Source organism: Agelaius phoeniceus, chromosome 4 (genome assembly GCF_051311805.1).
Source record: "Agelaius phoeniceus isolate bAgePho1 chromosome 4, bAgePho1.hap1, whole genome shotgun sequence".
Classification (NCBI taxonomy): Eukaryota; Metazoa; Chordata; class Aves; order Passeriformes; family Icteridae; genus Agelaius; species Agelaius phoeniceus.
In genome coordinates, this window is record NC_135268.1 from 29,373,986 (window position 1) to 29,401,792 (window position 27,807).

General features: G+C 39.4%; 1 protein-coding gene across 5 annotated transcripts in view; it reads right to left on the reverse strand.

Annotated features, from left to right (window-relative positions):
* NFKB1 (nuclear factor kappa B subunit 1) overlaps positions 1-27,807 on the reverse strand; it is a 57,765-nt gene that overhangs the window by 14,601 nt on the left and 15,357 nt on the right. For 2 of the 5 annotated variants that reach the window (XM_054633792.2, XM_077177186.1), the window contains exons 4-14: positions 23,311-23,351; positions 20,883-20,981; positions 13,670-13,818; positions 11,995-12,158; positions 11,069-11,227; positions 9,349-9,453; positions 7,410-7,501; positions 6,693-6,831; positions 4,153-4,275; positions 3,123-3,209; positions 1,996-2,193 (exon numbers count right to left, since the gene is read on the reverse strand). In XM_054633792.2, coding sequence (XP_054489767.2) covers positions 1,996-2,193; positions 3,123-3,209; positions 4,153-4,275; positions 6,693-6,831; positions 7,410-7,501; positions 9,349-9,453; positions 11,069-11,227; positions 11,995-12,158; positions 13,670-13,818; positions 20,883-20,981; positions 23,311-23,351 — 1,356 coding nt within the window. The remainder of the gene's footprint in view (positions 1-1,995; positions 2,194-3,122; positions 3,210-4,152; positions 4,276-6,692; positions 6,832-7,409; positions 7,502-9,348; positions 9,454-11,068; positions 11,228-11,994; positions 12,159-13,669; positions 13,819-20,882; positions 20,982-23,310; positions 23,352-27,807) is intronic. The other 3 variants (XM_077177189.1, XM_077177188.1, XM_077177187.1) reach the window with 3 other exon arrangements.

Genomic DNA, 27,807 nt, shown 5'->3' on the forward strand with positions numbered 1-27,807 from the left:
ACACTAAATGTGTTATATTCAGGATACATATTCAGGTTAAAGGGTGTTAAGCAGTTCAGTCTTTTCTCATTATACATATTTCCAAATATCAAAGAACTGGGTGTTGAAATTCCCTGGTTTTCCATATGATGAAACACACAAGAAAGATATCCTTCAAAATATGACATGTATCTTTTAGTATAATAACCAAATGATCTAGCCTGCAGTAGCTATTTTATGGAGCCTGTTCTTCTGCACCAATTCTTTGTATAATCTGGGGCTAGAAATTGCCTCCTTTCATGCCATTACAATAGATTAAAAAAAAAAGTCAGCTTCCTGCCTACAATATTAATTGCTTGGAAAACAAGTAAACAATTCAGACCCCTCCTTCATGACGGCTAAATGGACATTGTTATTTCTTCATATCAGCACAAGATTTTGTTCTCTGAACCAGTCACAGGATTTGTCACAACCAAAACTACAAACAGCAGGTTGCTTCAGCGTCATCTGTTCTCAGATCACAAGAAGCTCCACCTTGGAGGCGTTTACAACTACAGCCCATCTCCTGTGCCACTTTGGATTCTCAAGGCACAAGTTTCTAGTGCTGTTAATAGCAAGTGTCAGACAGGGCTGACACACACAAGGTAATGTGCTCTCTCCCTGATCCAGGGAATAACAAAAGTGGTCTAGATCATGTTGCACTTGGTAAAAACCAGAACCAAGAAATTCCTTTGTGCTCAAATTCCTTTGTGCTCAAATTCCTTTGTGTACCAATACCATGTCTCTCTAGTCCAACTACTATTTTTTTTTTATTTTACGCTAAGCATGATTACTCAAATCCTTTAAAAAAGTGTCCATCAACTGTTTAAAAAAAAAACAATCCAGGAAATGCACATCTTGGTGTCTGGGAAAGGGTGATTTGCAGTCTTTATATATTTTAGAACTCTGCTGCTAAACCAGTTCTGTTGACTACCCTTGCCTTCCCCCTCCTTTCGTTTTGTTGCCTGAAATAAAAAGACAAAACCCTTTACAACAGTGTTAAAATTGTAAGATAAAAAAGCAGTTCTTTATTAGAAACTTCCAGGTGTGTCCACAGTTATGGGCTATGGGCACACCCAGGAACAGATTTCTACAGTTTTTGTAAGTTTAACAAATTATCCTATATAAAAAACATTGTCCAGTTAGGAGAGAAGTTGTTTAGGTATTTTTTTCCCCAGGTACTGCATCAGTGGAGTTGGTCCAGGGCTTCTTTGCCCCACTTCTTTTATGTCTTCTAAGATTCTGATTGGAAAATAAAATGTTCTTTCTGTAGGCCCTCTACTTGAAAATAAGACTAAACAGTATTTCAGGAGTGTGTTAGAAGGTTAGCTTATTATTCTAAAATCAAAGAGAAAGGGTAGGAAAAATACCAGGAACTGGATAACCACATATTAATGGTCTACAAAGCTACAAATATATGAAAAACACATAAAAAGCAAAAATTTTTAGGCATTAGTTTGACGTGTAACACATTGCTACTGCAGTTATTTTACAGTGTACTTGCCAAATGTAAACAGGTACCTTGACATTTGAAATTCAAACCAATAATGCTACTTTGCACACAGTTCAACAGTGATGCAGGGAAGAGCTACTGCAAGTCATACTAACATCCATTAACTCATCCACTAAAGTCTCTCAAATATCAAAAGCCAAGTTAACTGCTGAGTTACATTCCCTGTGTCTTCACTGCTTGTAGCTTCCTTCCTCACACTGCCTTATTCAAAGGCAGTGTTAACATGCCCAGCAGGCAAAGCTGTCTCATCTCCTTGCATGACCAGCAGAAGCTCAAGTGTCCAGTGGTAGTAGAAACGTGGAAGGTTATCTACAGAACTCTGTATAGGGATGGACCTGAGATCTTGGGGAATTTTCATGTTCTGAGAACAGCAAGCAGATATTTTTGGAGTTTCCAAACCTTTAATGCTTGCTTTGCAGTACTGCAGTTTGATTTACCCTAAATAGATTTACTTGCTCACTTACCCTGCCACCTGCAATCTGCTTCGCTCACTTCAGTCTTACAGGAAAAACCAGAATCCTCCTTTTTCTCATGAACAGCAGATGTTCTGCACTCAGTGCTCTCCATGGCTTCCATCTTCACATCGCATTTCATGTCCAATTGGTCACTTTGTTTATCACAGCTCTCTCTGTCTTGTTCAGCTGTGCAATTTGATAGACCTTCTAATAAAAAGTAGAATAATTAATGTTCAGTACCATTGCTTTTTTTAATACAAATGATAAAACTCAACTAGACAAAACCAAACCTTGAAAAATGAATACAAAAATTTACTTCAATGTAAAACTTATCACTAAACTCATGAATCATGATACTCCACATGCCAACACACATGGACAGGCACAGTGATGTGACTGCTCTAAAGTGATGTTAATTCTTTGACAGCCTCTACTTTAGAAATAAACTTTTATATATTACAACAGATTTACCTCTCTTTTCATGGTACAAGAATGTAAGTCTGAAGTACTCTCACAAAATCTAGCAGAATTACTCAGACACATTTTTTTTCCTAACAGCAAGTTCATCCCCAAGACTCTGGAAGTATCTATGGAGTAATCAACATGTACATCTGAAATGACCTTCCTCTTTTAGGAAGCCAAGAGGATCCTTATTATTAACTTAATCTTTTCCATTGGTTTCTCTGGGCTACAGGGTAGTACCAGACTTTGGCAACAAAGGAAGATACATTTTCTGTGGTCTCATCCTTGGGTCATCTGTAATCAGCACATTCAAGCAAGCAAGAGGGCTTGAATGTGCTGTGGTCTTTTCTGTGGTCTCGTCCTTGGGTCATCTGTAATCAGCACATTCAAGCAAGCAAGAGGGCTGTTGCTTGAAACAATACACTGAATACAGAAGCACGTAGAGGGGTTTTGGTCACTGCTTCTCAGGACAGTAAAAAGAAACTACACTTGGAGAGGAAAAAAGAGAAGCAGGGCAGTGTAAGCTACACAAACCCCTCTGCTGTCAGTGGTTTGAGAAGAGGCCCTCTCCAGCACACTTAGCTAGACCTGCCTGACACTCTGGCTCATAGTGTAGACAAAAATACAAGTCAAACTCAATTCAACTGTTGGAAAAAAGACATTTATGCTGTTACCATGTTTCATGCCAGCATTGGATTTTGTTGTGCCAGGGAAATGCATCCCTCCAAAAGCAGAGTATCCATATGAAGGAAAACTGAACCCTAAAGAAAGGAGAAAGATTAAGAATCAATAGAATTACATCCTAAAAATGATTACATCCATCAAAAAGAACAATGAACCTAAAGAACTGAATTTTTGTTTTCTGCATACCTTCTGCTTTATTCCATCCAACTAACTTCCAGGCTAAAGATGAGCTCTCCCCTACCCCATCAAAAATCCAAATAAATTCTAGGTGGTTGGCTAGTGACACTCTCTACCCCAACATCCACAACACCACCAAATGTAGTATTGTTATGTCTTTCCTCTGAAACTCAGCTGAGACATCACAAGCTGCCCTCTGTGCTTTTGAATCTTTGTGATTACAACACATTTGTATTCTGGTGTTATGCTATACATGTGCTGCCAGCAACACATGTAGCAATTTGAAAACTGCTGCTCTATTCCCTGCTCTAAAAAAAGGGTTGTGGTTCAGGTGACATTTGCTGACCTAGAGGTTTTTAATGCTCTGCTGCAAGAACTAAAGCAATGCTCTCACGATCCTGCATATCAGATATACTCTGACCTCAACAGATAGAGCACAGTAGAAAATTCACTAAAGAGCATCTCCAATTTTTTAACAGTTCTTTGCACTAACACAGTTAATTTGCCGAATTCCAATTGTGGTCCAAGAAACAGTTCAAAACCTGTTTAATTTTAGACACCCACGATGATAGCAAACTGAGCTGTCTCATGAATTTCAGCACCTCCAAGGCCCTAGGACGCAACAGAGCTCCCAAAGTGGGAAGGCAAACAGGATGATGAAGTGTTTAGAATAAGGAGATGCTTGACTGAATTGAGTAACAGTAAAGACAATAAAGGCAACAGAGTCAGGTCTAGTATGCCTAGGAGACAAAATCCTCTTTACACCTTAAAAATCAGCATAAACATCTGTCCTGCTCTCAAAGTAGAGCCCTTTTCCCTCTTTGCCCAAAACTGCTGCCTTACCAGAGCCAGCACCACCACCTGCCCCTCCATACATGCCACCACCTCCAGTGCCACTGCCCCCACCATAGCCATCGGAGAAGTTCGGCATGAGCTTCTGCCGTTTCCTTTGCACTTCTTCTTTATCTGGGATGGAAGGAACAGAGAGAACAGGGAGTCAGTCCTGCTGGTGACAGGCACAGCACACACAGGGTGTGCATACAGAAAGCATCACTACAGTTACTAGGACTAAGGACAATGCAGACTGTGGTAGAAGAGTCAACTTTCCTCAAGCTCCAAATAGAAGAAAATCTTTGTACATACTGGAGCAGAGAGAATTCCTCTGAGAACAAGCCAGTGCCAAGCCCACAGTCAGACCAGCAGCACAGCTTGGGCCTGGCTTGGTCTCTTCAGCCACGTCACTGCCTTGTGCTCAGACTCGGGGGACACATATGGAGATGTCTTGGGGGGCTCAGAGCTTCCTTCAAAAGTGTCTCATGTACTGAGAGCCCTGGAGATCAGCGGCCCCAAAATTCTTCAGTGTCTAAGCCAAGTCATGAATCAGCAAGTGCTCCAAACACCAAATTTGTTGCCTTTGGGGAATATAAGCACAGGCTCTTCTTCCAAGCAGATCTTCAGAAATGGAGCCTTATCAGAGGATCACAAGGCACTTTTGAGTTTCAACAGTGCAGAGTACCTGCAGTGCCTTTTCAACTTTTGTTTAAGGGATGGCAAGAAATGGTGAAAACTGTGCTTGCTTGAAATGATTTACTTAAAATACCGTAACAGCCACTAGAACAAAGACAACTTTTTTTCAGGCAGGGACATATTACTGTCAAACCATGCTGAGTAGCAGGAGAAAAAAAAAGCCTCAACTTATTTTATAGTGTAAGTACAAAATAAGACTTAGTATCCCTGGAAAACAAAACAAAGATTTAAAAGGACTATCCCAGTGACTGGGGAAAGTGAAAATGTCATGACAAGAGCTACAAAAATAGGGATACAAACATTACATGGGTTAAAATCCAGTAGAAATGTTGAGAAAGAACAAAATATCATTTGCTCATCAAACCATCTAGTAGTTTTCAACAGCCATATGAGAAAAAGAAATTTCATGCACAGGCACATCAGTCAGTGCATCAGATGAGACAGCTGAATACATGAGCCAGTACACTGACAAAGCCACGTGCATTGTTTCCAGGTACACATGATGTGTAAGTATGCATGCAGGCACACATCAGGCATACTCACACTGACGAGGAGAGAAAACCCTAGAGAGCAATCTAGTCAGAGAAACACAAAAAAATCCACATATATGGGTCTAAGTTTGTAGGAATATTTGCAATAAGGGTTATATAAATGGATCCTAAATGGTAATTTCTTGATGAGGTTGTATAGGGGACCTGAAAATGCACATAATGTTGAACTAATTTTAATTGATTAAGAGGCACATAAAAGAGATTTGCTTCAAATCTGGCAACTTTGCTCTGCAGCTGAACACTTCCCTTAACACTTGTGCAAGAGGTTCCTGAAATCATTACCAAGAAGAAATTCTCTGGCAACTCTGGAAGCTTTTGTGAATTCATACTTTGTGCTGTTATATTCTAAGAGTTGCGAAGTAGACTCACTCGGATCACCACCTCTCCCTCCTCAGCTGTCCTGAGTCTCTCACCACTAATGCACATTTATTTTAGAGACTGACAGGGAATTGATTTCAACACAGCTCTACCTTAGCCACAGAAAACATTCAGGGTTAGAATTCAGTAGTGTAACCTGCAGGCAGGTAAACTCCTAAGCAGAAAGATAATACAATGAAACACCAATTATGACTTGGGCCCTCAAGGCATTTCCATATCATGAACATTATTGGTATTTAAAAGCTTGACTCCCGATGTCATTCCCGTCAAACATTTGAAATGCAGACTTCAAAGGGCACAGATCTGCTGATTAAACTTATTTTCACTACTAATTTAGGAAGCAGATCCAATACCAATTCTTTTACTTCTTCTAAGCAACTAAAATTTTAAACAAGAGATTGAAACAGCATTTTCCCTGCTCGCACAAGAAATGTCTTGGGCTTACTAAACTAGTACAGGCAATTGGAAAATACAGAAACATCAGTGGCATTGGCATGATGGTAAAAGATGAGAACTGCAAAATATGTGCCTTTTCCACCAGCACCAAACAGGTTGTGGTTTAGGGTTTCATCTGAGAGTACTGACAGTAAAATCTCTTCAGTTATTATTTGGCAGAAACTCAGAGGAAGAGTGCCATCTACTGTATGGACAGGCATGAGTGCATATATGGAATCTGCAAGGAACAAGCCTCACTCGGAAAATATGCACGGATTTACTGCCCACCAGTCCAACAACATCACCTACAAAACCCATTATAAACCTACCACACTGCATATTGACTCTGTCCAAAACAAGGAGGCAAATATATTTTCTAAAAATAACAGCTAAAACCAAAAATTCCTCACCCAACCAGTTCTATCTTATTAAAAACATTCCTACGGACCCTACAGTTTCCATTCCAATGTGTAGAACGGGTTTATGAGTTACCTTTGATTTCTGGATAGTAGAGAAAAGGCTTGGGTTCGCTTGTTTCTAGATCAGATTTCCTACGCAGTTGTACAAATACAGATGCTGGCTTTGTGATATTGACATCTCGGTATTTGGGTGTTTTGAACACAATAGCAAACTGTGAAGGAAACAAAGACAAGCATATCTGTCACAGAGCATGGCTTTTGACAACTTGGCTTTTGCATTTGCATTATTTTGAAGGTGTTGGTTTAGGGCTCAGGAGGCAAAAGTTCAGAGCAAAGGGCTGTTACAACAATAAACTTCCATTTTAGCTTTCAGTTTCACTTCTGAGATTGACTCCTAAAGCCTTTTGGGAAAGACAGAACTGCCATGCCAAGTGCCACCACATCTCATATGTCAGTACTGCACTGTTTGTCCCCTGATCCTTTACAATGTCTTCTATGGCTTTCTCAGTGCGTTCACAGGAGCTCTCAGAGCTGTTTATATGTCATATCCCATTTTACAGGAGGTGCATGTTAAAGCAATGGGACTTTCTCCTAATGTCCTTGCACTGTATTCTTAGTAACCTAACAGATGTCTTTAAAGAACTGTTCAGTTTTTTGTTAGGAAGCAATGACTCAAAGAGGAGGTCAGTATGGGATACAGATGCTTTTACATAATTTACGAACTATAATATAATCCTAGCTTACAAAGGTGGGAGAATCATTAACAAAGGACAAATGCTCTGTTACTTACCTGTCTATGTACATCTGTAGGAGAGAAATCTCCAAAGCCTTCCCACATACCACCATTCTCATCCTCTTCATAGAAACGTATCTGAATATCATCTGCAAAGAATGAAAGTAACACTCTGGGATGTTTGTGCGTTTGTTGAACCTTTGGCTATGGTTATTCCAGATAAGTATCAACATGGTTACTTCTTGGATGAAAATACTACACAAGACATCAATTATCTTTATCTGTTTTAAGAAAACAGCAGAAATAACACATTTTTTACATCAAATTTACATCAGCCTAATCCTAATGACTTCACTCTAGTTGCTATTTACTGAGCTGTAAAAAGAGAACTAGGTTCACATCATCTTCCTAATCTAGGGTTATAAAACATTCCAGAGGAGCCTTATTTGGAACAAACATGTAAGGAGGGGAGAACTTGAAGCATGAAATGTAGAAACCACCCTCTCTCCTCCAACAGTTTCAGTTCAAAAAACTGTAGCAAAACCTGAAGTGCCACAGTTCAAGTTCCGCTTGCTGCTGGCAGAGTGCCACGGTGGAACTGCAGCTCAGAGACTGGGGAGGTGTGAGCCAGCAGCATGGCAGCAGGGATCCTTCACCCTCCAAACAGCACAGGCCAGAAACATGGCATTTGGCTTCTGCTCCTCTGAAAAACTCTTCTTTCATTCTCTTTCTATTTATTTATTTATGTTTTTAGGAAAAGCATCTCACCAGGAAATTCCTTCCACAGCACTCCCATGAGAAAAAGCTAGAAAAAGCCTATTGTCTCTTAGGGTGACTGATGCAGGACAGGCCTCTGCAGCAGACAGACTGCTTCCCCTGCAGGTGCCCCACCTGCTAGTCTCAAGACTGTGAACCACCACTTCCAGTCCTGCTGTCCTGCATGCTCAAGTTCCTTCAGGCAGGAGGTTTCTGAAGGCAGTGAGGTCAGGGGAAACCCCAGTCTGGCTGAGGGGAAACCCCATCTCAGGGCTTCCACTGAGTCAGACATTTATTTATTTATTTTGTACGTAAGAGTTGCGTTTTATCTCAGCCCTCCTGATGGCAGAGGGTAGATGCACTATTAAAGGAAAATAGTTCTTTCAAAGTCCCTAAAAGCCCCCAAAGCTTTCCCTCTTCCCTAAGTGGTAGAAGGGCACTTAGAAGAAAGAGAGATGGAAAAGGACACCCTGCACCAATGCAAAATGTCACAGTGGTTTTAACAACATGAGCGGGGACTGTTTCCAAGTAGATGAGAACAGGGCACCCACTACACCACGTAATCTACACCAGGGTGTCCCAAGCACTACCTGTAGCTGAAAAATACAAAGAATCTCCCTCACTCCCATCTTTTTTCTTTTTTACTTAGCCCAAATATAACAAACCACATTTAACCATTATCTTCCAATGAAAAAACGAAGTGTCCTAATCCACACTGCTGAAATCTCACACATTCAAAGCCATGAGCAGAGACTGAAAATGAACCTGTCATAAGTGTCTGTTTACACTGAGTAACCTCTACCATAAGTGTATACATAAAAATGAAGTTATTAGCAGCAGTGCTGAACACATTCAGCTCCCATCCATGAGAATACTCATACTTACTCTTCACAATCAGGAACTTAGTAATAAATCAGAAACTTTAGAATAATTCAGAGCAGGTGTTAATTAATGGAGTCAAACATCACCCACTACCCCCCAAAATTCCAGAACACACGCAAGGGCAGAAACTTGAGAAGAACAAAGATGATCACATGGTCTCTGTGGAGGCAAGAGAAGCTGAATTTGCTTTGCAATAGACTTTTTTGATTTATAAATCTGCTGCCTTGACTTCCAGAAAGGCTGAGTGCTTACAAATCCTGCTGCACTATCAGAGTGACAACACTAAAGAGAGCACAGGAGGCTTTAGTGTACTCCAGATGAACACCCTGGTGTGCCTCACAATACTCATGACTCTTACCTTTCTGAACCTTGTCACAGAGCAGGTAAATCTCTTCCCCTCCTGTCACACACCCTGCTGTTCTGTCCATTCTTACAATTTTTAGGTTGGAGGCATTGGGAGCTTCTATTGAAAGGGAAGATGAAAAAAACCTGCTTACTTTTGTAACAGATTTAGACTTCAAAAAACACAGCCAAACACAACACACAGAAATGCAATAGAAAGACAAGCTTCTAATACAACCTACCCGAATTTGTCTGTGTTTTATTAAACATGAATAAATCAAGGGCTTTTCATATGAAAGACAAATCTCATATCTTCTAAGCTTTGACTGAACTGTGAACTACAAAATAAGGTCCCTGCCACTGCAGCACAATTACTGCACTAGCAAGGTAACCCAGCAGTGACCTGCATCCAGCACCCTGCACTAGTACTCATTTTCTGACAAGCAGGGCCGTACAAGAGAATGCAACTTTTTCCTCCCTGCTTTCTGACAGAGTGACACTCTTGAGAGCTGCTTCCTGTTTCTTGCTATCTACAGTGCTCTGCTTCACACTGTGGCTTACTCGAAAGCATCCCAGTTTTTGGCCAATGTACTGGACAGTGATAAAAAAGCCCCCCTCCACAGATCCTAGTAGAGGCATCTACGGACAACTATTGGTCCTCAAGACAGAACTATCATCTGATAAGTGAAAGCAGCTGTGACAGGCAAGTTATGCTACCACAGGTTATGTCTGTTCTGTGAAGACTTGAATAGTGCCAATGAAGAATCCAAAAAAAACCCCAAACAAAACCCAAGAAAGATCTTCTGAAATTAGCAATCAAGAATTCACCTTGGGACATCAGAAACTAGTAACTGACATCTGTGTGGCAACGTACAACAGCAGAAACATGCATACAAAATGTCACCTTTGTTTGTCTCCTTAGTTTAGGACAAGATTTTTGACCTACATTGCCCAATTAACAGCAAGGCACAGACTATAGCAGAACAGTTGCATTATTACCTTTTGATCTAGACTTTGTTTAAAAAGCAATAATATAGACATGACTGATGCACAAAGGAAAAAAAAGGTACTTTTCCTGAGTCATTACAGAATGACTATCAAGAACATGGGATGCCACAGCCTCAGGAAGGAAAATTCAGGCAGCAGAAAGGGTTCAAGTAAGATGAGTCACTATAATTTAACAGCATAGGGGAAAACATGAAGTGAAAAAATTCTCTTAGAAAAAAGACAAATAGAGGAATGCTCTAAAAATACTGACAGATCTAAAGGAAATGGTTGCATTTTCTTTTAAAATATGGACAAGCAGATGGTCTGCAAAACTGAAAAGTGTCAAATTCTCAACAAAGATAGAAGCAAAGTAATTTTTTTCCTCACATCTCTTGTAATAACGCTTTGTCACAGAAAGCAACTGAAAACTCTGCAAAATTCAAGCCCTTCTTATGGATATAACAAGAACTTACAAAATCCTCATAATAAAAGTGGCAGGATTAAACATGCTAACAGCAAAATAAAATCTTCCTCTATGGCTTACATCACCATCTATTAAAACCAGCATGACACTGTATGCACGTCGACAGACATGGGGCTAATTATCCATGGGCTACTTACTTGTTTTTCATCAAATACCAGGCAGGCAGGGCTAGATGAGTCTATGTACAGCAATATCTACCTGTCATTTCTGTGTGTACAAGAGCCTGCCCCTAATTAAAGAGGTGATTAAAGCCAAATATACTTACTGCTGTCATATATTGCATCTGATATGACAGGATCCAGTTTGCGCGTGAAGCTGCCGTTGCTGTCGGGAAGGAAGGCCGTGAACATGAGCCGCACCACGCTGAGATCCATCTCCTTGGTCTGCTGGATGGCTGCCTGGCGGATGATTTCCCTCTCCCGCTCTGGAATTGACAGACAGAGGGATTAACACAAAGGGTAGGGCATCCTTAACAAAACAGAGAGAACAAACAAACATCCAAAGGCATGGATAGGGAAGAAATGTCTTCCTTTACTTTTAGCATCCATTGGGTTTTCCCTTTCTAAGCAGAGTGGAGCAGCTATTCAAATTGTACTGTGTTCATCTGGCAGTTTGTGCTTCAGATCTTACTTAAGTTATATAATTAAAAGACAGAAAATTACTACTTTCTGCTCTCAGTTTATAAAGGTTGCGAAAAGGAAGGAGGCCACCCCTAAGGACACCTGAATTCCTGGCGTTAAGAGTGATGAAAAGACAGCTGGCCCCTCTGTGCAGTGCCTGAAAGCAGTGCAGACCACAGGTTTTACAGCAATATGGGTGAAATGCAGCTGAATGAAACAGTGCTCTCAAAAGGAGGCCCCTAAGTTAATTAAGGATATCATGTCTTGCTACAATAATGCAAAATTACTCTTAAATAGAGCTTATTCAACAGCAGAAGAGCAATGGAATACAGGTGCAGAGGTTGGTACAGGCAGCTGTGGAAGGAAGTTTCTCCATTCTCATGCATGCATTGACAGCAGACTCCTTTCAGATTCCCTACAACACAGCAACAATGCACCACCTCTTAAAAGCACATAGACATTGGCTGTTGTCCTACACAAGGTCTTTTTCCAGCTAGGAATCTGTGTTTTCAGAAGCTCAGCCTGTTTGTAATAAAACACCAATTAAGACCAGGCCATCATTGTCACATACCAGTTAGCTGCCTGTCTTCACAGCCTTCTGCCTGAAGATAGCTGAGTTCTGGATGCACCAGGAGTCCTGGGTTGTATCCCTTCTTGCAAGCATCTATCATGCGTGTTTCCAGAGTTTCAAACACTTTCTTCTTCGTGACATGAAGTATTCCAAGATTTGCAAACCTGCCAAATTTTGATTGGGGAATGCTTTAGGCCAGACTTATAGGCAGCCTTTCTCTTACCAGAGGCATCTACACAACCCAAGTCTACAGAAGGACTCTACAGGTTTACTTAGACCCTATTAGTGTTTGAGGGAGAATTTTCCATCCAGAAAAATTCAGTCAAGATGACAAAACATGTAAAATGTGCACCATTCTATGACAGCGATCATGTGGGTGCACTTTCCTATGGCATAAGTAGTAACCTGTCAGGTTTCAGACTTCCACTGGGAAAGCAACTTACAAAATGTTGGAAAATCTGGTAGTCACACTTTGTTTGCTGTGTCTTGGCAATGACATTAATCTGTCATTCTGTGTGTCTGTTAAGCAGAGCAACTGCTCAGAGTATGCTCCATCTGTTGAAAATGGTTTGGAGAGCAAGCTAAGAAGCTGAAAACAGTGCAGTATTTTACAAATAAAATGTTTTGAGGAAGGCTCTGGTCATTTTGCAAGATAGGTTGGGTATCTATTTGAATAAAAATTTCCAAAATACAAGGTGTGCTTTTGTAAAAATCTGCTGGCATATTGAAAAATCAATTAGATTTGGAAGTATGAAAACAAGACAATAACTCAATTTTCATGTGGGTCAAGTGAGGACAGGAAAGCTGGTTCTAAACATCTGATGAAAAACAAGACAGGTTAGAATATGAGCCAAACTTTTCAAGATGAAAAGGAGCATTTGAAATAAAGCTATTTAAATTGTTGTGCGCGGTAAAGTCAGTGCACTGGGCTTGGACATCAAAAGTTACAATTTAAAAGAATCTCTCTCTCCCAACCTTCTCAGCTTTTTAAACTTCATCATCTTCACCAACAAAGACATTCTTGAGATCACAGAACTAAAACTCACAGCCAGCATGAAACCTGATCTAAGCCTCAAAACACGGTTGGGAGCTTCAGCTCCGTTTACTGATATAAAAAATTATTCTTTCAAATTAAACAAGAACAGGCCAACTACAATTTCACTACCATCTTTCTGCTTTAAACTTTACAATTTTGACTTATGCAGTATTTTCATGTTTATACCTGTCCTGCATTAATTTCAAATTTACTAATCCTATTTTCTTAATGCTTTCCATTACATTTCTATTGACAGGTTTAAATAGAAGTAAAATATTGATCAAAGAGGTGACAAAATGATAACACTAATTTTAGTCCCTTCTCTGATCAAAATTCCTTGCATTTTAAAGAATGGACTTTACAACACAAATTTAGACTGCACACAAAGAGATTAAAACTATACAAATTCTAAATAAAAAAATCAGTTACTTAAATAAATTTAGCTTGCTTAGGGAAAATTCTACAAAGGTGAACAAAAACCCCATTAAATTTTCTTCTTATGATATAAAAAAAAACAGAGATCAGAGCGTGGAGACGAGTGCTCCCCAGAGCTGCCTCTTAGGAGTATTTCTGTATTGCTTTTTACAGTCCTGATGCTCCCCCCAGAGCTCAGGTTTGCAGAGGAGCTCCCAGACTTACCCCACAACCATGTCCTTGGGTCCTGCGAGAACCGTGCACACTCCGTCCTCGCAGAATTTACCCACCAGGCTGTGAGCGTGCAAGTGGACGTATTTCCCATTAGTTACTAACTGGACAATTACTTTTGCAGGTCCAACATAATTGCAAATCTGTAAATAAATATGAAGAAAGTGGGATGGATGCTTACTGTTTTTTTAAAATGAAACAAGTGATGATTCCAGGTGAGCATTTTCTGTCAGTTAAGTACAATCAAGTTTACATAGGAGAAATGTGTATGCATTTCTTCATGAAATACAAATGGCAAGCTAACTGTACCAGATCATCACTTTCTTTTGCAATTGAACTTGATATGCAAATGGCAGAAGTACTGACCAAAAAAGTTAAAGGAAAGCCTCATCTGTTTCTTAAAACATGAATCTCACTTTTACATTCTGACCATTTAGTCCACATTGCTCTCCTTAAGTTTCAATCAGGACATTGAATTCACAATAAACATTGTTACCCATTCAGAAGCATATAGAAAATTAAACTAAAAATCCTGCACTGTTTTGCCCAATTCAGAAAGACTTTAAAAATTATTTTTAAACATTATGATTGTTAGAAAACATTTTGGCCGCATTACAATGACTCCTCAGGTAGAGATTTTACACTGAATAAATTCTATATTAACAGGCATTTTGTTAGCTCATGTACTTCATCAACACATATTACTCATTCCACTAAATATCTCCCTTAAGTGTACACAAGGATATGTAATGAATTCCCACCTAGGATTTTGCTGGATTAGAACTATGATAAACTGTGTGCTTTCTTTCATATACCCAACTCTGAAAGCCTACAAAGCTTTTTTTTCCCCTTACCACAGTTTCTAATCACCATACATTTTTAACAGCTTTTAATAAAAAACAATGCCTCAAAAATACATCTAAAATTACTAATAACATACCATACTGGTAAGTTATTTGCTTTACATATATTATTTAGAACTTTATTTTCTTTCCTCACTCCAAGGCAGTAATGCTCCAAGGCTGTTATGGGTTATGCACCACTTTCAAATTATGCTGAACATAAAATTACCCCACTTTTTAAAAAGCAAACATTACTTTCCCTTCCAATTCACTTAATTAACCCTTTTATCAATGTTGGGCTTTTCCCCCTCCTCCTCTAATTTTTCTTCTAATTTGCCTTGGGCCAAGTTCTTTGTATTACAGCAGCATATAGATCTAATCAACCAAGGCATTAAAGGATCACGATAAACATTAAAGTGATGAATCAGTGATGAACTGAATATTTAAGGTTATATTGTTGATAAAATGCTGATAGCGAGGGATTGCCTCGATTTCACCACATTACTGAATCCTGCTAGCTTCCTTCACTCCAGTTAACCCCTCTCTTGAACCCATTCCATCACAGCTGAAACACTTTGCATATGTACAGTGCGTGCCCTCCCTGCCTTCCTATTCACTGCTGAAAGCAAAAAAAAAATCCCAACTATGAAAAAGTTGTTCCAGGAGGAGCAGGTGTGCAAAAGCCCTCTCATTACCCACTCCTGCTAGTTAACTGTATAATGCTGCAGTAATGTGCGTTTTACAAGTGGCAGTTTCTAAAATACAAGACAGAGGGCTGATGCTTCCCTTCTGTTTCCACATTGAAATCTGGACTGAAACAGTACAGAGATGCAGGATAATCACTGCTGGACTATTTCTGTCATTTACCAGCAGGGAGAAAATATTTATGTACCTTTCACAAAGTCATCTGAAAATAAAAACGACTGCATTCGGTGTTACAGTATGTCACCACCACTGCTACAATTAACTTTTCAAAAAGGTGGCTTTAAAATAATTCTTTTCTTTTTACTCCTCACTCAATAAGCCTTTCCCTACTACAAAGCTCCCAGCACATCTGCAGTGCTATATTCACTATGAATAACATCGATGCTGTGGTGTCACATCAGAAAAGTTCAAGACAATCCTCCATCAGCTGTAGAAACCACAGTGAAACTGGAGGCAGGACTGCTGCACACAAGGACTTTCCAGCCCCTGAAAGCTCAGCACAGAACTGCAGTGGTAACCAGATTGCAATCTGCCCTGTTACTCAGCTCAGCATGATCTTTGCAGTCTCTCCCTCCCAGGGGAAAAACAAAAGGGCTCCTAAAACGTAATAGCTTATGTAGGTCATAAGGCAAGAAAGGACTATTTTTGTCATCCAGTCTGATGTCCTATGCTGCAAAGGGGACATAATGTCTCTGAACATCTCCTAACTTTATTTCTTATAGACAGACTTTCCTACTTGGTTTTGAGTCATTTGGGGTAAACTTGGTGCCCAGGAAAATAGTCGGAGTGGTTAAATATCCTTATGTACTATAAATTAAGTCTGAAATAACTTTTCAATGTCCTTGAATGATGCCACAATTTCAGAATAATTTTAAATCAATTCTGGCACTAAGGTATGAAAGTAAATAACAGGTTTGCACAGGAACTTAAGAAACACTGTCAAAGGCTTGAAAAGGTAGAAGGTATGTTACAATGCTGAATAGGGATTATGGTTTTGACACAAAAACAGACTCAGCATGAGGGGGAGATAGCATGTGGATGCTGTATGGCTCAAAATCAGAGCTGTGATCTAGAAAACAGCTACTGAACTTCAAACTAAAGGTGAGGGGAAAAAATAAAAGAAGGAGTTCCTGGGTAGAGTATAGCTGTAATACTTGATTACATCCTGTATCTGAAGCAGTACTCAATTGATCTGATAAAGTTAAAAGGCTGCAGGCTTACATTTATCTGCTCTTTCTGTTTGAGAGATTTGTCTGGAAGATTAAAAGGATCCTGTGAACTTGAAATTGAGTCAATTTCAAAACAAGAGTAGAAAGTTTTTTCAGTTATTTCATGTCCTCCTGCAATCCAGATCCCAGCCAATTTTTATAGGTTCCAAAACTTTACAAAAACTTTATAAGAACATTTTCATACTTCAAAGATGTTTTTTTCCAGTTACTCTTACAAGCAAGAAATGAAACCAATTGGTCAACAACAGGAGCAAATGATGGAAAAAACCACATTAAACCTACAACACCAGCATTACAAAAGCACCTATTTCTCCTTCCAATCCCTTTGTTAAAGAACTGCAGCTCCAGCCCTGCCTGTCCTTCAGAGTGTCACTACCGCTGTCCTAGGCATGTAGCCTTGTACAAGAAGTGTTCCAAAGATGAGGCATCACTCACTCTTTATAAAGAGCTTGTTTTTACAGAGCAGTATCTCTCTTTTTTCCAGTTGCTAATTAAAGACAAAACATTCAGATGTGGTACAAATCATGTAGACAGCTGAGTACTTACTTAAAAAACTTAAGAAAAAGCCATGTAAAGTAATTTAAACGAATGGGAGCTGAAGATCTGATCCTCTGACTGTGAGGTCACTCTAATGGCAAAAATACAGAGCTTCTAAAGTGATCCAGTGCCTCATATTCAGCTAAATCAGCCTTACCAGTAAAAAGCTCAAATCTCATTGAATTTGATTCAGTAGCTTTTTAAGAGGGGTAAAGATTTATACCAAAGAGTCTGCTTATTCTTGTCTCATGTTTTTTCCTTAATTCAGTTGTTGGGTGATTTTTTGGACTTGTAATCAGCAGTCTATATCACTTTAAATTTAATTCCTATTGGGGACAGTGGAAAAAGCAAATAAATATGCTCCTTTTGTCACCAAGGCTCATCAGCAAAGTAATTTTCCATAAATTCTCCTCCTGAACTCGAAGTAAATGTGCTGAAATCCCAGATTTCAAGAAGAACTCTTATCTCCAGACTGAGGTATAATTTGGAATAGCCCCAGGACAGACTGGCTGGGCAGTTCTGTTGGTGTGCCTTGGTTCAGGGCTACCTAACTGGTGTGCAGCTCCAGTTCACAAGCCAAAGTGCTCTGTGCCCAAACTCCTGTGCAGAGAGATGGTGCTCTTTAGCTCAGGCACACACCTCTGAACTCCGGGCTGGAGCTCATTTACATCCAGCTCACAAAGAACACTGAACTACAGACTGCAGCCACCCACGTAGATTTGCCCCCGAGGAGATGAAAATTCAGGACATTTCCTTCACTCTGCCGTTTTCAGTAAGCTCTTGTCACACCTAAAAGTGGATCAAGCACTTCAGTGTAAATCATGGATCTGCCCACACTAACAGCAGCATGCAAGATCAGGGCACACATGATAAACGTGTAAAGCCAGTGGAAATTTTCTGCATGAGTTTTCTGACATTTTTTCAAATATATAAAACCCAAGCAAATTGTAAATTAAAAAAATTTAGATAGTTAAGTATGCTGGTGATAATATTAGACTTTGCTGGTTTATCCTTTCTTTTTATACTACTGATTGCTTTTTCCTCTGGATAAAATACTAATGATGAATAAGCAGTTCATGAATAAGCTTTGGTTTCAACTGCTCTAGACAGTAAAATTTTCCAGTGCTGTGTTACTTACACTAAGTAGGTGAAAATGAAATTTAAGTGAAGAATTTTAGGTTGCAATCATGAAACATAACTTCATTGTAACATATTTATTATCTACAACTTCTCTGCTCTCCATAATAACATGCAAAGTTATATAGAATCCTCTGAATATGCAAGATATTTTCTACATATTAGGATTACTCTTAGCAAAGACAGGGCTAAGCAAAGGAACATAAGTCCACAAATCATTAAGATAAATTAATCCCATTTTTGATATTATGGAATCTACTGTAATCTAGACTCCATTAGTCAGGACTGTTCCATTAAACAAGAGGTTTTACTCCAATTCCACCTTCCTGGCCAGTGCAAATTTGTTTCAAGTGTAAAGACTGGCATTGCAGAACTGCTACATTAGCTTCTGACCTACACCATCTACTAATATACTATACAGGGAGAGGTTAAACATGTAATTAAATACCAAAACACCTTGCTTAGAGACATAGCAAAGTCTTCAAAACTCCAGCCTTTATGTGAGAGATATGTCTTGATGTGTTCCAGCTTAGTTACGAGTTAGTGACAGTGCAGGGAGGAAAAAAAAAAAGGTGAAATTGAACAGTCCACATTATGCAAGAGGTCACATCCCATAAATGTGCTTTCATTTTGGCCTCCAATCCATCATCCTATGAAAACACAATAGGAAAACTGCAATGGTTTTTTGCCCACAGAGGATGTCTATTTAAGGACATCCATGGTAGGTACTAGTAAATTTTGAGAGAGTTGGCCAAACTCTCACAAAGCAGATCCCAACATGAACTGCACTGACCATACCATGGCCAAGGGTTTAAAGATCTGTCACAAAACCTCATTTTTTACAGTACAGCCAAAGCTCATGTTACTGTCCTTTCACTGCACTGTGATCAACTACTGTAGGTTTTACAGTGAAAACATTGGCACGAGAGTAAAAAAAAACCACCAAAAAATAAAAATAAAATTAAAAAAAAAACCAAACCAAAACAAAAAACCCCAACGCAACAAAAAATTGCAATTTTCAATTGTGCTCTGCTCAGTTAAGACAAAGTGAGCACATTCTGACAAAACACAGAATAGACTTACAGGAAAAGGTGTGAAACACTTCTGTCTTTCCTGGCACCACTTGAATCAAGAACAGGCACTAACAAGCAATGGCCTTGAGGAATTTACTTGTGTTCCCTTGCCAGCCTCTCCCAGCAGGTGTTGCCATGTGGGGATTTGTACTGGGGAAAAAAACCCAGATGCACACAGTGGGATGGGAGGGAAGGGATCTGTGTGTGTGTAAGCTATAGATGAAATTAAAAAGTGATGATCAATGAAATTAGAGGGTTTGATGGAAAGCCAAAGAACATTTTGCTTTCTACTTTACTCAAGGAGAAAATCCATTTCCCATTTAACTCCTTGTCATACTATTGTGTGACCTACCACACCTTTATGAAGTATCACTTGTATTATTATCATTGCAGATTGGATCAGAATCCAAAGATCTGGCTCAATTGAAGTAAATGATTTTATATCTGAACATTCCAGTGAAATTTCATTCATTGGTTCCTCATTACTGTCAAAATAGGAAAGAAAAAAGCAAGTAGATAATTTGCCTGGGCTAGTAATTTTTCCTAAGAGTTTTGCAAGGCTATATGAAATCAGTTTTCCCAGCTTCTTCTTAATTCACAAAACTACCAGCCTAGGCTACCTCAGCCAGTGCTGTTTATTTTCCATGATATTATGCTTACACTAGTGCATTAGGAGATGCAACTGTTCCAAACTCCAGCCTTTCCCAAGAACTGCAGACAAACTACACACACACTGAGGAGAACAACCAGGAGTGGCACACACCAAGGCAGAGGTTTATTGCTTACCACTCTTCCCTCCCCTTCTTTCCCCATGAAGGCATAAGAGAGCACCAGGATTAGAATATATAAGGAAATAACACCAGAATTAGAATACATTAACCCTGCTCCTCATGAGAATTTGCAGTGCACCAGTTCAAATATGTAATGAACTAAGAAGACCAAGGCTTGCTTTTAAGTTAAAAATACTGAAAAGACACAGTGTAGCTTTTCCACACTTCCACAGAAAAAAAATTTGCTGCAAGAAACATAGGCAAATACAATCCTCCAGTCCCAGAATGATTAATCACTTTTCTAATCTTCATACTAAGCCTCCATAGAACATTTCTTTGATTAACATATTTTAATTTTTTTTTCCAGAGGAGAAAAAAAAACCCACAAAAAAGTTCAGTGAACACCTGAACATAACACTGTTCCTATTAAAATCAGAGGTTCTATGTTACTTTAAAGGAATTAAGTTCCTAAGAATGGAGTACCCTAGAGATATTGAATAAGGAGTAACATGAACAGGAAAAAAAAGAAAACTTGGTAAAAAGCATCTAGAGTGAAATGGAACAACTAAGCAGACTCATGCTTTGCAATGGAAATGGAGCAACAGAGCAGCTCAAGCCTTGCTAAAACTGCACCCTAAGGAAGAGCTCCATTAGTCTGCACAATGGTAGTGAGGTAGTAGGTGCAGATAACTTACTGCTTAACTGTTGGCAGACAAAAACAGTGCCAAAACAAACCCACACATCTTAAGACAACTTTATTTTCAAAATCAAATTTGAACATCGGGATTGAAATGTAGCCTGTCGTGAGCAGCTTCATACAAATTTGTTGTATGTTGCTATGAAATAAGGCCCTATACACATCCATATGATGACACTGGCATTGACTTTGCAGCATTAATGCTTTATGTCCTTACTTTGACCTGAGGGTATGATTTTTTGTTCTTTTCACTAGAAGCACCAGGAAGTCCACCATGCGAAGGCCCTTCACACACGTATCGGAAACGAAATCCCCTCTGTGGAACGAAGGAAAAGAAACTTGAAAGCTGTACAGAAACAGAGCCAAAAGAGAAACAGCACACACAGAGATGAACACACCCACAAACAAGGCTTGCCCAAATGGAAAAGTTACAATTGTTCATTCATGAAATGCTGGTTAACAAAGCATCGCTGAACTGTAGCCCTAGAGAACCTCTTCTATTTTCACTTTTACACTCAGCAGCAACCTCATATTTTTCTTTTGGTTAAGTGAAGATATTTTGAAACAGAGAACTATTTATACTCTTAAAATAGGATAAAAATTCACATGTAGAGAATGCAAAAGCAGATACTCTCTCCCAAGACTGCTGCTAAGTAGACAAAATTGGAACAAATAATAAGGAAGTCCGAAGTACCATAAATGAAAGTACAGGGATGAAACATAAACACTTCCTCCTTCTGGGAAAAACATATGAAAGCCATATCTCTGAGTGAAATCCAGAAACAGCATGAAAGCTTCAGGGGACTCTGGCTGTTTTTCATCTCAGCTACAGATGTCTTTAAATAGATATCTGAATATACTTTAGAGAACTGCAGGATATTGAAAACCAGTCCAGAACACAGCTCTCCATCAACTCCATTGTTGAACATGCCCTTTATTTTACATGGCAATCAATAAAGCATGACAGATGCAACTCTTAATTGAAGGTGTATGGTAACTAACTCTACTTAGCAATATATTTCATGTGGTCCTCAATTTTGCTTTCAGATCTACCCTTGAGGCCTACAAGCTCTGGCAAAATCTCCATCTTATATAGGGGTCCCAGTGTCCAAATAGCACCAGTTAATGTAGCCTTTTCCAAGAACCATTCAGCTTCTTTCTAGTAGTAGACCACTCTGAATTCAAAGTCTGTATTAGCTGAATGTGAACAACATGCCTTAAAATTACTCCATAAGCAGAAGCTTCAGTACCTATCTCACAAAAGCTAAGAACTTGTTTGCCAAGCAAATGTAAACTTCTATGACTTTTATTCAGACCTAACCAATTCCCTTCCTAAGGTGAACTGAGTGACCCAGAGTTCTGTGTGTTGATCAAGTTGATCAAAAGACAAAGCAACCTCTGTGAAAGGCAGATCACCCTCTGCAGTCAGGACCCATCACTCTGCTGATGGATCACCCTCACCACCCTGCTATCAGCCCCTGCCCTACCCCATGAGAGGAGTCCCTTGCTGAGAAGTCACACATGGGAACAAAGGTTTCTCCTTATGGACGGTGCACTGCAGGCCCCACCATGCAAAGGCATGGCCTGATTTGGGATGAACTCAAAACAATGAGGAAGATGCAGCATATTCTTCCAAGAGTTCACAGTACATTGCTGTTCCACTTAGTGCTGTGATGAAGAGCCCTATTCCTGGAGGGATGCTCCAGCACAAAAATGTCTTTGGTGTGTGATTGAAACCAATGTTCTCCACTGCCTCCTGCCAGGAAGAATGGATTGCAGTATGTTTCTGCAGAAGACCAAGAGGAGGATGGGACAGCTTTTAGCCACTGTCTTCCCCTGTTTACTGAACAGCTCTATAAGGGAGGATTTTGGTCAATTCACTGGGACAGACAGAAAAGGCACCTCCATACTGTAACAGCTTCAGGAGGAATCCTTGTTGTTGTTCTTCCACCAGCCAAAGGGGAACAATACCCAGGCACACTTCAGGGCAATCTTTACCCAGCAATGATTTGTACATCAGTTGCATGAAAACTAACCAGTGCATTGAAATGATTTCTCTGCAGTTAGAGGAGCATAGATCACTGTTTGCCACCTAACAGAAAAAAAGTTCCATTGGAGTACTTAGCTTCATTTTTCTTTGATTATTCAAAACAGACAACCATAATGAAAAGAATCTCAAAGGACAACTGCATTTCTTTACAACAACAAAACACAAGTCAGAAGTTCCTGTAACTTGGGAATTAAGTGTTTTTATTATTTTTAACTTCTTGTGTTTCAAAAACTATAAAACAAATCCTAAAAAATTTTTGTGTTTGATCTACTAGTTTATGTTCCCAAATACTGGGGTACTGAAACAGCCACTTTTAAGATGAAGAATCTATAATTAGCAAGGCATATTTTTAAAACCCTTAGGGTTGGTTTTTTGCATTATGACACTTCCAGAAAGAGATAAAGAACACAGAACAAAACAGGAAATGCTTTAACTACAAAAGTAAGAGTTAAAACTCCTCATGTTCAAGTGCCCCATTTGTTCTGAGAGCTCAGACTTTTCTGTGCTCTTTTTTATTTAAGTCATAAGTTTATTCAAAGCTGAATGGAGTAATATAGCTAACTTAGACATTTTCAAAATGTAGTCTTGTTCTTACCTGTTTTGGCTGTTCTATGATTTGAAGATATGGTCCATCTGCTAACATAAAAGAAAGAAAGAAAAGTATTAATAGAAATTATATTTCCATTGCTATAATGAATATATAGGTTGTAGGGGTAAGATACTGTCCTTGAATTACTTGAGATAAAATTTTTGAAAGCATCTAAGTCTCTTCAGAACTTAAATTTCAATAAATTATTTAATCGTGTGTCAATCTGTTACTCCCAGCTAAAGATCAGTAGTATAAGAAGAGGAAGATTAAGTCAAAAAAGTTAATTTTACTCAGAGAGCCTAAATGGACAACTGATCACTCAGTTAAAACTTGCAATGGTGAATAAGAACAGGATCCTTCCCTTGCCACTGACAGCAGCCTGGCTTCTTGAGCTAAGGTTAACTTCTGTATTTAAACCCCTTGGGCTCTAGAGACTACACTCACCAGCTTTTGGCCCTAGGGCTTCCTACAGAATAGGTGATTTTGAAAGTCAGGAGACAGCCAATGGGAAGCTCTGAGGCATGGGAATACAGGAGGAATTCAAGCTGTCTCAACATGCCCCAAACAGTCAGAACTGCTTTAAAAAAAATCCTGGAACTGAGAAGACTAAACAATTTACATTCTTTTAATAATTTCAGATACACTTTTAAATATAGTGTTCTGCTGGGCCTCTAAAAACACTGAATACACTCAATTTGACTACAAATACAGACTCTCTTTTGATTGAGCATGGTGCCAATACATAGGATTATGTCCTAATAAAATTCTATTTGTGTCTTTTAAAGAAGGCTTCATTAAACAACTTTCAGTCTCATACAGAGGCTAACTTCATACTATAAACCTCATGCAAAATTCACCAGTCTATATAGGTTTTGAGTAGGCCCTAAATCCAATGAGAATTCAGTGCCCCCAGAGTTAAGCATTCATCACCTGATCAAAGCTTAGCTTCAACTCTGATCATTCAGATTATTTCATCAAGAAGGAAAGTTCTCTGGGTGGATGGCTGTGAAACACCTCTTAAAATGCAAGCCACTGATGAGTCTCAATACAACAGTTCCAAGAGCTATCATTACTTTCCTCTCTCTTGCTAAGCAGTCAAGATGATTTGTATTTCAATGCTAAATATCTGTTTTCAAAGTAGACCCCAAATGACAGCTTCACTGGGAATAACTAAGTAATATTTTTCCAGCCATATTCCTGTTGGATTTCTGTATTATCAGTTCTACTCTGTTAAAGGTATTAATGCTAAGGAGTTAAACACAGATCTTTACTGAACAAGCTTCTCCCAACATGAAAGTTTGAATAAATACACAATACATGAAATTAGTATTCTGCTACAGCAGTTAGCTGACTCAGCAACTGAACTTCATGTCAAAGTTACATTGCAAATATTAGCAGTCACAACAAATTCACATTTAAAGATAAATTAGTTCTCAAGTCCATCAATTGTACTCTTCTTTGAAAAAGTAAACAGTGCTTCCTGAAGTCATTAAAAACAATTGCCTCAAGACCATATACACATAATCCTGCATTACAAAGCAGGAAAAACAGTTTGGACTTTAAGGACTTTAAAAGAGGCAGAGTAATATTTAGCTTTGGCCTTGTGTTTCAATTTTTGTCTGTAACAGATAGAGTCAAGATGAGCTGAGTTAGGTTTAAGCAATGTATCAGCATTTAAATTTAAGAAGTCTTTTCACATACCTCTAACCCCCTTCATGCTTTAGGCACCAGAAAAGTTATATTTTAACAATCCAGAAGCCATGTATTTTCTGGGCATTGGCAGAAATAATGCACCTAAAATACAACAGTGTGTAGTTCAACTTTCAACCAAGCCTCCAGGGCATGATCTGCCAAGTAATTGTTCTTTGGCTCTTCTCCTCTCATGAATTCATGTTCAAGACATACATGTTGGGTTAGCATAAAATACTGTTGCTTTCTCTCAAACATTAGCCAGAAAAGAAGTGGCTTTATCCAATGGCTAAATGGCTGCAGAAGTCCCCCAGGACACATCACACCCAAGTTACAGCTTTTCCTCAGAATAAGGAAATACAAACTCCTAAGAGAGGCATGTACACTATCTTGGCACATGGGAAAACTAAAGAAAAATGCTTCATACCACTGAAATGGTTTTCCTTGTGAAAACTCAGGAAAATTGAAAACTTAGGACTGTGGTTATTCTGACCTCTTGGAAAAAAAGGTTTTAAAAAGCATACAAATATGCTGATAAAAAAATCATGTTTTATATACCAGCACTAGAAAAGTGAAAAAAAGATGCAGCGTAAATGTACAAAGCCAAATTAGATGTCTGTTATCATTAAGCCACATTATACAAATAACATAGCAATGTACTTAAAACAGTTTTGTGAGGTCTTATTTTAACCTTTGGGTTCTATGACTAAAGATTTTCCTTTTTATTTTTTTAACAGTGGCTAAGTAATTCTCTGGTATAGCATCTGAACCAGACACAAATAACAGTACTGAGAAGGCATTCTAATGCAAAGCACCTCATAATATCTGAAATGCTACTTAAAAATAAACCAGCAATGTTCAAGAAAACATCCATGCATAAATGGCATATTGTTTTGATTATAAAAAGGATTTTATTAGTGAAAGGTCTCATATAGCTGTTTTCATTGAACTCTGAATATTCCCAGAGGCACATTACACAGCCTAACACTGGCTATGTGTGATTCCTTCTTTCTCTCATCCTTTCCCATGGGGAAAAGAAAACACATTTAGTGTTTTGCACACAGCAGTTTTTAATATTTTGTTTCTATCAGTAGGCTTGTCTTTGTCTCAGCAGACAAAGAGCAGGAACCTGATGATGAACACCTTGTAAGGGGAACTAAAATGATGAGATTTGTGATGATCCTTTGCTCCATCCTGGAAGGTGCTTGCTTTAAGTTCTTGTTTAAGGAGCAACCCCCTTTTAAATGCTGAACAGCCACAAGAAGGAACACTACTTATGCATAGCTTATGTTCTACTATTGCCCTACAGAGAGGCTGAAGGACACGATCATGGAGCTGGCTCTAACACAGGCAGGGCTCTCAGGGTTGCCAAGAGCCAGGTTTTGACAGGAGTGTCCCTGGTGCTTTGCCTGGCACTGCTGCAGCTGGGAGGCCAAGAACCACAACATGCAGTCCTCCAGCCTGAAGGGGATTTGCCACATCCTGGCCATGCTCGAGGGCTTCTTTTTCTGTCTTCTCGCCTCGGTTGCCACAGAGCAACTCGCATCCCACTCCACTCTGAGTCACAGTCCCACTTCCCCACATCTTCTTCAACTGCCAAGTTTCTTCATTTTCCTTCCTGCCTGAGTCAGAGGCCCTCCAGCCCCTTGACACTCCCACCACTTGCATTCTTTCTTCCTCTTGACAGGCCTCACCCTACACACACACACTTCCAAAGGAGCACCCATCCTAGGCTCCCCCTTGATTCCTTCTTCCCACCATAGCAAAGTCAAGGAGAAAGAGGTCTCTGAGATTGGTGGGATATCTCTGCAAGCCTGCCAACTCTGTTGGACTAGTGGGATCCTGTGTCTAACAGCTTTCTGAGTACCTAAAACCATTCAATGTAACCTGCAACAACCTGTGAACAAGCATCATCCCTCACATCCTCTCTGCTGGTGGGCCACCAGAACAGGCATCTCACCCTTGTAATTGCTGTTTTCTCTGTGGACATGGATGGAAAAGCTCATAGCCTGTAGGTTTTGATTGTTAAGTCCCATAAACTCTCTTGTGTCCATTCTGGCAGTGGTACCTTGCTGCTAAAAGCTCAGACTGGAGACCTAGTGCCTTATCCTTCCTGAAGGCCTGTTGTAGCATTTGCATGTCCTACCCCTGAGGGATTCCCCTGCACAGGAATACTCTCTTGAATCCCAGCTCTTCAGTTCAAAGCATGATGTTTAAAGCAAATGGCACATAAGACTTTGTTTAACCTCTTCCCTTGGTTCACTCTTCCAAACACGAGCACAGGAGTTCTAGAAAAACACCAGAAACTGTATGGAAGTCTGCCCAAGCTCCTGAGGATTAGGGCCACTACTGTGGAACAGGGAAAATGAACACTCATCTCATTTTCAGTGGTGGTCTAGTTTCCTTGAACCTCTAACATTATCTCTCTTTAAAAAAATATATAAGTGCCTTCTTTTTCCCTCTATAACCTCATTTTTCACAGCAAGTGTCACAGAGAGTTGGACAAAGGAGGTTAAAGAAACAGCAGAAGATTAATTTTAGCAGCCTCCAGGCAATACTGCTCAGCTCCTAATGGCTCTGCTTCAACTTCAAAGTTTTAAAAACACACCACCTTAATGCCAAGAGCTAGTTAGACCAGAGCCTCTCGAAGCCAGAACAACTACACAATTCCCAAACCCACCTCTAACTGGGGCATGTTACATGGCTGTAGATGGCCTTGGATCATCATGAGGGAGTACAGAACATCCAAAATTACAAACCTCTTAGCTCAGAGCTCTGCCCATTTCCTCTCCTTCCTATTCAAAGGCATCACTT